The 12,095-nt window shown below is 39.2% G+C and overlaps 1 protein-coding gene across 3 annotated transcripts in view; it reads left to right on the forward strand.

Annotated features, from left to right (window-relative positions):
* ROCK2 (Rho associated coiled-coil containing protein kinase 2) overlaps positions 1-12,095 on the forward strand; it is a 98,987-nt gene that overhangs the window by 41,566 nt on the left and 45,326 nt on the right. For all 3 annotated transcript variants that reach the window (XM_018088833.2, XM_018088836.2, XM_018088835.2), the window contains exon 3: positions 9,824-9,924. In XM_018088833.2, the coding sequence (XP_017944322.2) occupies positions 9,824-9,924 (101 nt within the window). The remainder of the gene's footprint in view (positions 1-9,823; positions 9,925-12,095) is intronic.

Raw genomic sequence — 12,095 nt, forward strand, 5'->3', positions numbered from 1 at the left:
TCATTGAGCATATGGAAATGAAAGACTGTACATCAGAGTAGATGTATTTTGTCTTTTCAAAGCGATTTCTATCCATGTATATAAGCAGAATATTTTTCTTGTAAAAATAGTGAGCCATTTGTTTAAAATGTAAGTTGCAGTGAGTAGGCCTTCTTGGAACAGCTATGCTTTGTGGGAGCTTATTTTGAGATCCATATTTTTTTGAAAAGCTTTTTCTTTTGCATAAGTTAAGGTTCCTGCAGATGCAGTCTTATCAGCAACTCGTTTTTAGATTCTTTACTTGTAAGAGGTGTATTTCTGCTCTCTGTTGTCCTGGGACTCCTTGAAATATCCACTCATACTCCTCAGTTAAATGGTGACCTGTGTAGTAATTTGTGGTGAGTTCTTTTGTTTGGAATTCAGTGCTTCTCTGTGAGGTTTGGCAGAGCCCTGTAGATGAACATACAGCTTTACAGTTGCCAGTGAAGTCTCACTTGGAGAAATCACTTAAAATACAGTAAATAAGAAACAGCAGATTAGGAAGTAGAAGCATACTTTGGGATTATTCTCAGTTTGAGTTCAAAGGAATTCAAGCTGATATTTGTGAAAGAAAGGGTTTGAATCAGTATTTTAAGTATCTTTGTTACCTGCAACTAAGTGCTGTATGTGTAAAGTAAGGGGAAAACCCAGTGAAAATGACAGAAATAACATTTATCGGTAACTTCTATGAGCTGTTCAGATTCACTTTTACATTACTGTGGGAAAATAATTTAACCTTGTGAACAGGTTGGATTGGTTTGTTTGTTTGGTGTTTGTTTTGTGCAGCCCCTGAACATTCTTGCTGTCTGTCTGACCTTTTTTGAAGGCTGTTGCTTCTTCTCCTCCTCTAGGTTCCCTCCAGTCGTTATTTTAAATATTATTAAGTATCTGATGTGGCCTACAGACTACCAGCAATGGCAGAAACATGGAAATATACTTTCCTTCACAATTTTATTATTACCTTTTTTTGTTAAATGAGCTGACAGTATACAATTGAAATAGCCAAATACTAATTAAAAGAATTCTGAGACATGTTACCAAAAAATTCATAGTAGTTTTCAAAGAGTTTTCAAAGGTGTACTTCATCCTCACCTGTTGAACTTCAAAAAAAAAGCATGTAAGACCAGACTATTTTGGCTCATAGATCGTGTGTCAGTGCATCTCTCTTAAGAATCACCCATGTAACTTCTCTCAGGTTTCCATACTGCCTGGGAAAGAATGAAAAATAATGCTCCATATCTTCTGTGATTTACACTTAAAAAAATAATTCTGAACTGAGAATCTGGTAAACATTTGAGGATAGTAATTTATTGGCATTGCAGTGGAAAGAATCAGTCCTGGCAGTGATGTCTTTCAAAGTCCTTTCCAACACAGGTGTTTGTGTGGTTTGTTATGTACCAGATTGGGGAACTGAGCAGAATTAAAGCAAAGAGTGGGGCGGTTTGTTTTTTCTTTTTGTTAAAACTAGTCAGGCAAAAGAAAAGCAGACCAGTTTCTGATTTTCATTTCACTTTACTGATACTTTACCAGTACAAAACAAGCTGCTGGGGTGCAGGAAAAAATGGGGCAACAGCTGGGTTCTTATTGGCTTTGCGATTTTATGCCATATGAAGTTGCTGAACCCATAGCTCATGTCTTCCTGGAAACTGTTCTGAGGGTAGCAAGGATCAGTGGAAAGAGCATTACACAGGCTTGCTGAAGCCTCTTGCTACCTTGGGCTTGGAAGAAGAGTTGGGAATTGTGTTAGGAATTTATGGAACTGTAAGTTGTTGCTCTCTTAGGTTAGGGAACAGTGAGTTCTTGTCGCTTGTGATTTTTCTCAGCATCTGAAGAACTGTAGCAAATGCCTAGATGAGAACTGCTGTCAAAAGGTTCTGACAGACGCTGATGAGCAGTCTGTGCCAGGGGCCTGGAGCCTGCATCCTTCCTCAGGGCTTCCTGAAGGCAACCCCAGAGAGATGGCAGGGCCATCCCATGAGTTAGCAGTGGGGTGCACAGTAAAGCAGCTGAGGTGAAGTCATTGCGATTGTTTTAATCCATATTGCACAAGTCTTCAAAAGTTGTGGAGAATGCTAAATAATCATCACAGTTTCGGTCAGTTTAATCACTTAATTCTTCCACAATAACATTTTGAGAAAGAATTTTTTTTTTTCCTACCATATTCCCAGGGGTTTGTGTGCACCCTACTTCCAACCTACGTCAAGTCATTGCTATTAAGGTTAATGTTTTATTAATAGCTTATTTTAGTTTAAAAATGAAATAGTGTGCACCTCAACTGAGACATTGATTGATGTTCAGCTCAACTCATAGTTTCAAGCTGAAACTCGGATGTTTCAACTCATTTCACAAAGGCAGTTTATTAATTTCCCATACTATAGGAGTTTGATGTATCCTGTTTCTGTGACCACTTTGCTGAAGCAGCTTCTTCACTTGTTTAATATGCAAGAAATTCTTTCATTGCCTGCTTTCCCTTACTATTCTGATTTCTTACCACTTTCTCTGAGGTATTGACCCCAAGTGGAGCCTGTATTTGTTGTAAGAGGCACATTAAGTATCTTATATAATACAACCTTTCCTTTTCAGTCTTTTATGTTGTTTTAATCAACTGTTGGGATTCTGGATAAATTGCTGTGTTCTTTTAGAGTATTCATGGAAGGGAAAGCATAACACAATATTTAATTCCTGAAACAATGAGAGGAATCTCATAGTCCTCTGAGAGCAAAAACTAGTTTGCTTGTTTTAGAAAAGAAGGGTGAGTTTTCCAGCATGGACTTGGTGTAACAAATCTTTCTTGGTGGTTTCTTTTCCTCTTCTATCATCTAGACCAAGGCAATAGGTTGAGTAAATTCTTCTAAGTCACTTTTTCTGTCATCTGAGATTTGTCAAGTGTTGAATCATGTCTTGGTGGCTTGTGCCTTTTTTGGTAGTCTCCCTTTCAGGTGCTACTTAGCCTGTTGGCTGCTATAACTTCTGGGAGCAGAAAGTTAAATAATTAAATAACAGATTTAAGCAACAGTTGAAAATATTTGATCATTTATAATCTTATCATCAGGAATAGAAGGGCACAAAGAATGGATTTTGAGTAATCCAAGCAGCAGTGCAGGGAGTGGTGCCATCAACAGGCCTGGTACAATCCAGAAGTCTTGACTCCCTCAGTGGATCAGTGACTTCCTGTGCATTATCCAGCATCACTCAAGAACTAGAAACCTGTGTTGTTGAAATGATTTGCTGATATTTTGTAGGTTGGCAGACTTGCAGAGTGTAATGGCAATGGACGTATTTACAGTAGAAGGAACTTTTAGTGCAGATGTGACATTTGTGCAGCAGCTTTACTGACCCCCTGAATAAACTTCCTAGAAAGTTGCTTTGACCATTTTACTCTCCAAGCAGACACTGCTTACTTGGAAGTTTTATCTGCTAAGGGTAATTTCTTGCAAAATTAACAGTCCTGGTTCCTTTGCTTGCATTTCGTTGTGTCGCTTGAAGCTGCTGAATCACGTGCCAACCGTGCGGCCACCAACAGAAATGTGTTATCTGGTGTGGTGTGAGTGCCTGCCATGGCTGTAGCTCTTTGTGCTCCCTGCTTCCTGCCAGCCACACTGATGAAGTGTCACATGCCAAGAAGACTCTTAGAAATGTAGTGCACGGCAGAACTCACATTGAGTTAAGGAGCTAATCGCTACTCTGGTTTTCTCTTGGCTTCTCTTAGAGCACTCCTTGCCAGGTCTTTGCTGTTGCCTCAGCAGGTTGGACTCCAGTTCTGTTCTTAATGACATTGTTCTAGTAAGAGTAGGGATGGGAGACGTATCAAATAAACAACTTTCCCAAGAAGAGCACGGAAGCCATAGTGTTTAACACAGAATGTCTCAGATGTATAAACAAGTTATATGTCGGTGTTATTAACCACTTTTCCATTTAGGTACTCAGTAGATACAAAGCAATTCAGTCCTGCCATCAGGCTTATTTTCATTAAGGAATCTGTTCTCTGCAAGCTAGAGGGCTGCTGCTTTCTGTTTCCCAGTCTTCTGCTCTTTTTGTCTGTGCAAGTCAAAATACTTCGTGTCCACCTCTTTTCTCTGGGGCGTGGAAGCACTACCCCGTCTGAAGCTGTGCCTTCTAGGTTCTGCTGCTTCTGCAAGGTCTGCAACAGCTTCCTATTCTTCACACACCTTTGACCAGATATTATGTATGCACACCTAATGACTTCAGTCTTTCTGTTGTGCTTTCTGTTTGGTTTTGGTTGGGTGTGGGATTGCAGCACTTCCTGGCTGTACTTCAGTTTAACTTCTGGCTGGACTTGTGCCTAGGGCAGTAGCTTTTGACTTAAGGAGCTCCACAGCAGCACTCACTGACTGACTGTGCCTGACCTGTGGGGTAAAATTGCATCCCCTTGCATTTTTATTCATCATATATACACAACCCAGGACTGCTTGATGCACATTCTTTTATTTAAAGAAAATAACCTTCATATGAACTTCTTTTTTTTTTTTTTTACTTTAAAAAGCAGAAAAGTGTGGTTTTCTCTTCCTCCCCATCCCCCTTTACTCTGCTAGTCAGGTATTTTTTCTGTTTTTGCACAAGCATTTGCAACCTTCAGCCACATTCTTACTGCCAGCTCTCAGTGACTGATCCAAACACTCTGCCCTTTCAGAAAGTGAAACTTCATTTGTTTAAAGATTATAGTGCCATTTTTAAACAGTAAATCAAAAACTGTCTTTAAACACTCTTGGTATCCAGCATTCCCTGTCCTTCCTGTGTTAAAGAAGAAAACTGAATCATAGGTGGTGATATTCTCACGTTTAGGACTTCTACTCAAATGTCACAATATTTTTATCAGATTCCATTATATTCTGGGTCTGAGGAGTCCATCTGATTCCTTCCTTTAAACATAACATTTTTCTGCTGCTGGGCTTTGTTCTTTTGCAAATTTATGAGGCTGTAAGATGCAAACTGTGGTATCTGTGCATACAGATACCACAAATTTGCAAACTTACCTGTGTGAAATCTTCCAAAAATTCAGAACTCTACTAAAAGGCTACTCTTGGAAAGGTCTCCTGCACCTTGAATTAGATCATGTTATGTGATATGTGAACTACATCATATGATCCAGCATGGGTTGCAATTATGACAGGGCTTCAGGGTTAATCTAAACTTGCCTTCTTGCACCCCAGTTTTTTTGTTTCAGATTAGTTCCATGCATTGATTATCTGTTCCATATCTGTAAAATTTTATGCCAAAATAGACAATCCATCTATGTAACTGATACCTTCACAACACTTGCATCCCTAGATGATACTGTTTTTAACTAAGATTATTAAATCTTAGTTAAAGGGGTTGAGAGGGGTGACTTCATTGCTCTCTAAAGAGGGGCGAAGTGGAGAGGAAGGTCTCCTCTCTGGTATCCAGTGACAGGACATGTGGGAATGGTTCAAAGCTGCACCAGGGGAGGTTTAGACTGGACATTAGGAAGCATTTCTTTACCAAGTGGGTGGTCAAACACTGGAACAGGCTTCACAGAGAGACGGTCAATGCCCCAAGCCTGTCAGTGTTTAAGAGGCATTTGGACAATGTCCTTAACAACATGTTTAACTGTTGGTGAGCCCTAAGTGGTTGGGTGGTTGGACTGATGGTAGCTGTGTGTCCCTTCCAACTGACAGGGCTCTATACTATTCTATCCTATTCTATCCTATCTCTTAGCTAAGAAAGTAGGATTTCTCCATTCTCAGCATTTCACAGGGCTGATAAAAGTGGGAACTCCTCTGTTGGTTGCTTCATATATTACATTATGGGTTTTTCATTGCTTAATCACAATGTTTAATGCTTAAAGAGTTTCACTGGAGCTGTAGTAGCGTGGTTTGTAGTTTCTGCATTCTGTTTTGAACACAGAAATATTCTCTTGAGTTTCTGATCAGAGCTATGTAAAACTACACACTAGTTTTTCAATGTGTTGAAATACTTGCCATCTCATTTCACACATCTGAAGGTATTTGTAACATCTTAGAAACATTTGAAAATAAATTCATGTGATTCCTCTCCGTCATGAGATGTAATATTGTGTTCAAATATGTAGTTGCACATTCTCTCTGCCTTGAAATTTGCTGATGTTCCTTCTCTACTGCTGCTTCCTGTGAATTTACATTTATTATTATTTGTCTTGTGCCAGAGCTGCAGTTAAATAAGCTTCCAAGCACAGTCTTCCCTTCTCAATCTGCAAAATTAGTTCACATTATTAACAAAATAATAAACTTGGTGTGGGTGAAGCACTGTTGCTGTCCTATGCTTCCTGTCTAAGCTTTCCTGATTCACACTCTGACTTACTTCAGTCTTACTGGTACACTGAATGTCACAAATGTATTTACTTTTTGAGGTTTTAATTGCCTCTGTCCTTACAACTTTACTAGCAGACTATTGCCTCATTATTAACATTAATCTCCTCCCTTCCCTGTCACATTTAATCTTTTCCACAGAAGAAGAAAGTTTGAATTGCATTTTTGTATTCCACAGGTTAGGAAGAATCACTGGAGGTCAAGTGGTCCAACTCTGCTCAAAGTCAAACCATTTCTGATGTTATATTACATCATCCAGGTCCTTGGGCAGTTGAATTTTGAAAATTTCCAAAGACAGAGGTTTTGTAGCTCTACTGGGCAATCTGCTCCATTCCCCAATTCTTGGTATTCTTTTCCTACAAAGTAGAATTTCCAGTGTTTCAACTTGTGTTGACTCTTGTCCTTTCACTTTGCACCCCTTAAAAGTAAAGCCTCATTTCAGCTTCTGTTGAGGCCAACCATTTGTTCATCCTAAGTTGAACAATTCAGTTCTCTCAGCTTCTCTATGAATACCACGTGAAGCATCCTGGTGGACTTCCATAAAGCTGGCGAATGCTTTGATATTTTTCACGCACTGAGGACCCCAAAGTTAGACATAGCATTCCAGATATGGTTTCAAAAGTGACAAATAGAGGAGGAAATCTACTTCCCACTTCCCTCAACCTACTGGCTATGGATTTACCCATGCAGACTTGTACACAGTCAGTGCAAAGGCTGGCTGCTTGTTCCTCTTTGCTTGGCTTATTGTCCACCAAGGCTGTCAGGTCCTCTTTCTCAAAGTGCCATCCTATACTGTCGTGTGATGTTGCATCCCAGCTCCAGGACTCTGCACGTGCTGTTGTTGAACTCTTTGAGCTTCCTGTCAGCTCATTTATTCATCCTGTCTGGGTCACTCCTAAAAGCTGCCCTGCCCTCCAGTGTATCAGCTTTGAACTTAAAACCACCGACTGTGACTCCAGCAAGTATTCCACTCACCTGGTAACTTCTCTGTGCAATCCACGTTGGCGTTGTTTGGCTACAAAGATGCTTTGGGATGCTGTGTTGAAAGTCATGCTGCAGTATAGGAAAGGATGTATGTACTGCTCTCCCCTTGTGCACCAAGACAGACATCTTGTCATAGAAGGAAATCAGGTTAATCAAACACAGTTTGTCCATTTTAGATCCATTCTGACCGTTCTTATCCTTTCTGTTTGGAAGCGGATTCCAGAAGGATTTGCTCTGTGCTTGTTGCAGGCAGTGTGGTCACTCTGCTGGTCCAGCCTGTAGCTTTCTGAATCCTCGTTGTTACCCTTGTAGAGAACGGACATGACATCTGCCCTTTATCAGTAATCAGGAGCCTCCCCAAGTTGTCATGACCTTTCAAAGGTGATAGAGAACAGGCTGACAATGGTGTTTACTGGCTTGTTCAACATACTTGGATGCATCCTGTCTCATGACCTGATGTACGTCAAGTTGGTTTATTGGTCCTTAACTCTAACTTCCCCTACTGCAATAGTTTGCTGCTCCACACTCAACTATTGCCTTTGAGGAACTGGGAGGCCTGTGAGCAGAGCTTGAGTGTGAAGTCTGAGGCAAAAAAGATCATTGAGTACCTTGATCTTCTCCATGTCCATGGCACTAGATCCCCTATCTCACTGAGAGCAGCAGGCCCATATTTGCCTCATTCTTTCTTTTATTGTCAGTGTATTTATAAAGGCTCTCATTGCCCTTCATAACCCTGGCTAGTTTCAATTCCAGCCAAGCTTGGCTTTCCCAATTCTGTCTTTGCTTGTTTGAGACATTCCTGCTGGATCACTCATACCCGTTTGGGACATCTCTGCTTCCATGGTCCAAACCTTTGCCTTTTGTGCTTGACTTGAGGCAGAGGTTGTCCATTTAGCTGGACTGGCTCCCCCCTGCCATTCCTGTTCAATTTCTAGCTAACTAGAACAGACTGTTCTTGTGCTATGAACATGTCATCTTTGAAGATCAACCCACTCCTCTGCCCTTCACAGCAGCTTTCCACAGGATCCTGCCAGTGAGTTTCCCAATCAAGCTGTAGTCTGTTCTTCTGAAGTCCAAGGTCTGCTATTTTTCTTCCTCATTTCTGTTAAGAGTCTTAAGTTCCACCACAGTTGCTTCAGCTAAGGCTCCAATAGACTTTGTCTTCCTGGGCCAGATCATTCTTGTTTGTGAATAATAGACCAGAGCACCTCCCTGATTTGGCTTACTGCTTGCTTGGAACAAAATAAATGTTCTTGATAGTCAGGCATCTCCTGGATTGTTTGTAGCCTGCCAAGCTGCTCGTTGTAAATATGTAGGGATGGTTAAGCTATTTACTAGATGTTCATTATCATTAACTTCCTCGGACTATGTCATCTTTAATGTCGTACTGGATTAACTGTATCTCTGATCCTTTTTTCCTCCTGTATTCAGATCTGAGATCCTCTTTCATGCCTTTCTAGGGATCAAATTCCATGGTATTTGACCCTAAACAGGGATCTCACAATATACACCTCTACTCCTCTCTGAATATAAGCATCCACAGCTTTTCATACAATTTCATGCTCTACTCTGGTAGAGTTCTTGCTCCAGCCACCTGGTTGCTTTGTTTTGGTTCTTCTCAGTGTGTGCGGGGGGCTTGCCATGCCTAAGAAAGATTACCTCCCGTATTATGGATTCCATTCATTGCTTCCATTATCTTTTGTCCTTGTAATAAGAATAGACTTAAAAAATGCATTTAGCCAGGAATGCATTCATAGCATGCTTCATTTGCAAAATTAAAGAGTCTAGGACTTTGTGTGTTTTTAGAATTTGTCAGAGGTCAGAATTTCGCTGGTTTCCCTTACGGATTCTCACAAGTGCCAACAAGACACATACTGACAGCCAGAGCTTATCTGCAGAACATTATACCAGAGAATACTTGAACAGAGCATTGTAGACATCATTTTAAGAAGTGTAGTGAACACCAAAAAGCACTTTGAGATGGCCAGCAGTTACATACACATAGGTAAACTTGAATCAATGTATCGGATGGAATGAATGAGTGGGTCTGAAGTCATGTCTTTGCGTGATCCGTAGTTGTACATGAAGGTTGCCATTTGACTGCTGTTGAACCCTCCAGGTGTGTAGGAGCAGGTCGCAGCTGCACTGGTTTTGTGTGTACCAAGTCCTCTACCTCTGCACAACAGGCATCTCTGCCTCTCTTCATTGCCAGAGTCTTCTTGGGAGCTTTTGAGTGATTATTAGAGGTGTGAAATGAGAATCAGCAAAATCCAAAAGACATTTCAGTTGTTACAGCTAAAGGTAGAGGGTTAATGGTTTCCAAAGAATAATGAAAGGGGATATTTAGAGTGACTGCAGATTTCAAGAATTATCAAGAAAGCTCTGAGCATTTAAATGCAAATAGCTTATTTTTACTCTAAATGAAAAATTATAGAGAAAATTCTTGTATTCTGTTAATACATCCATTATCACAACTTCTATTTGATTTGTTTTAGATGAGAAGATTGTGGAAAAAATCCGAGCTTTACAAATGAAAGCTGAAGACTATGATGTTGTAAAGGTGATTGGAAGAGGGGCTTTTGGAGAAGTGCAGCTGGTAAGAATGTAATGATTTAATGTTTAGAGAGATTTCCAGTTCTAGCCAAAACCTTCCTCAATTTTCCACACTTTATATCTAAAAATGCATTCTTATAAAGAATAAGTATTATTTTCATTGTGTCATGAGGTCATTTCTGCACATAGTAGACAGTGCATCTGAGTTTAAAATGTGATGGATTGGAAGGGAAGGACTTGGGAAATAGTTTATTATCCTTTGATCAATGTCAAAAAGGCAGTTCATGGCAATTCTAAATTTTTTTGGCCACAAGCTTCACTGTATAATAATGTCTGAAACCTTCCTATGAAAGAGCAAGTATATAGTGTGACAAAAGAATTTTGTTTTGTTCTTATAATTGTAATGCTTGCACTGTATTTAACTCACATGACTCAGGATTTTTAAAAGATTTATTTTTTAACATTGTCCCCTCAACATTGTATGCTCTGTAATAGCTAAAGTAAGAATGAGATTGCTTTGTAAATTTTTATTGTAGAGAAATTCTATTTAAAAAAAAAGGCAAAATACAAAAAAACCCCTTGGTGTATCACGCATAGTCTGATTTTCGTTTAATTTTGGTTTTTCCCAGACTTCCAAGTCCTAATGTGTGATAAGTGACACAAAAATGTGCACATATGTATAAGATGGATTGATATGTCAGTTTTGAAATAAGCCTTGGATGTAAGCACCAAATAGAATCTGAAATACAAACACCAAGGACAAGTTATCATGAGCTTACAGATAACTGTGCACCAGCTAATCTAGGATACTTTTCTCTGTGAGCATTTTTAGTGGAAGAGAGCTGTGGAGCAAGTAAATGGAAAGTGGAGCAACTAATTTGCAGCAATTGAAGCTTGTTATCTTGTTACCATAAGGTAACAAAAATTACCCTTTTGCTTTTTGACATTGAACTGACATTTTACTGTTATGTGCTATTTTTGCACTAGGAAGCTGGGAAAATTATATTGTCTTGTAATACATAAGCATTTTGGAAAATACAAAGATATGTTGGGGTTTTGTTGAGGAATGTGGTAAAATCTAAGCTGTGAAGTGCTTATAGAAGGTATAGAGTGTATAATGGTAATACATTTATGATCCATTTATAAAATTCTTTGTATTTTCCATATTAGCGTTGGTGAAATTAATGGAAACCAGGGAAGAAAACCTAAAATTAGCCTGAAGCTGTGACTAGAGTAAAGCTATTTGCATGACTAATGGGTAATTTGCAAATTTAGATGTGATTTATGCGGCAGATAGCAACATTTAATCAGCAATTTTTATTCATTTGGTCATTTTTGAGACACTTTCATCCAAGTCTGGCAACATGAGAATGTAGCACCCTCTTACCTATTTTTATCAGGGTCATTTGCACTTTGTTTTTATCCAGAAGAATGTATGAAGTCTGCAGTGGAGTATTTCCAAAAATCCCCATTTTCTAACAAGATTTTAAAAAATAATATGTATCTTTATATGATTTTATATCCTTGCTGGCAAGAAATTAAAACCAAAACCAGAACCTTTAGCAGAACCTTACCTATGTGTGAAAGGGCTGCTGCAGGGAGCTTTGTAAGAAAGCGGGCTGTTCCTTGTCTTTTCACTGACAGACACATCAAATGGTTTGTTTTAAAGTCCTTGATTAGATGTTTTTATCTTTATGTTTATCCACTTGTAGCAGCAAATAGAGACTCTCCTTTTTCATGCACTTGCATGGGAAGTCAGTGAAAAGTCAAGTCATAAGGAGCAGAGTTCCTCGTCTGTTTGCTGAGTAGGGGTGAGATGAAAAAGAGAAGATCCCAATAACAGAAGCTGTGCCTTTTTTGGGTGTCACACTCATATATTTGCTGGAAGGATCCAAGAGAATTGTGTTTTTGATGTGCTTCAAAAATGAAGATGTATTTTCATATATGTATTTCTAAAGATAGAAGGGTTTTTCTAAATAATCCATGTCACGCACAATTTAGATTTTGAAGAAGAGCTGATTTTTCAGTGTCTGTGCTGCAGTTAGGCAGTTTGAGGGATCTGAAGACAAACTATTTTTCATTTGCCTGACCATGAAAATGGCAAAATGCTTGGTAACCTGGTTATATAATAATGTTTTTTGGGTTTTGTTTTTGTTATGTTGGGGTTTTTTTATTCTTTAATAAACCCTTCAAAAAAGCAGGAATGCTTGGTGC

Source organism: Manacus vitellinus, unplaced genomic scaffold (assembly GCF_001715985.3).
Source record: "Manacus vitellinus isolate BGI_N305 unplaced genomic scaffold, ASM171598v3 scaffold_11_pilon, whole genome shotgun sequence".
NCBI classification, from domain to species: domain Eukaryota; kingdom Metazoa; phylum Chordata; class Aves; order Passeriformes; family Pipridae; genus Manacus; species Manacus vitellinus.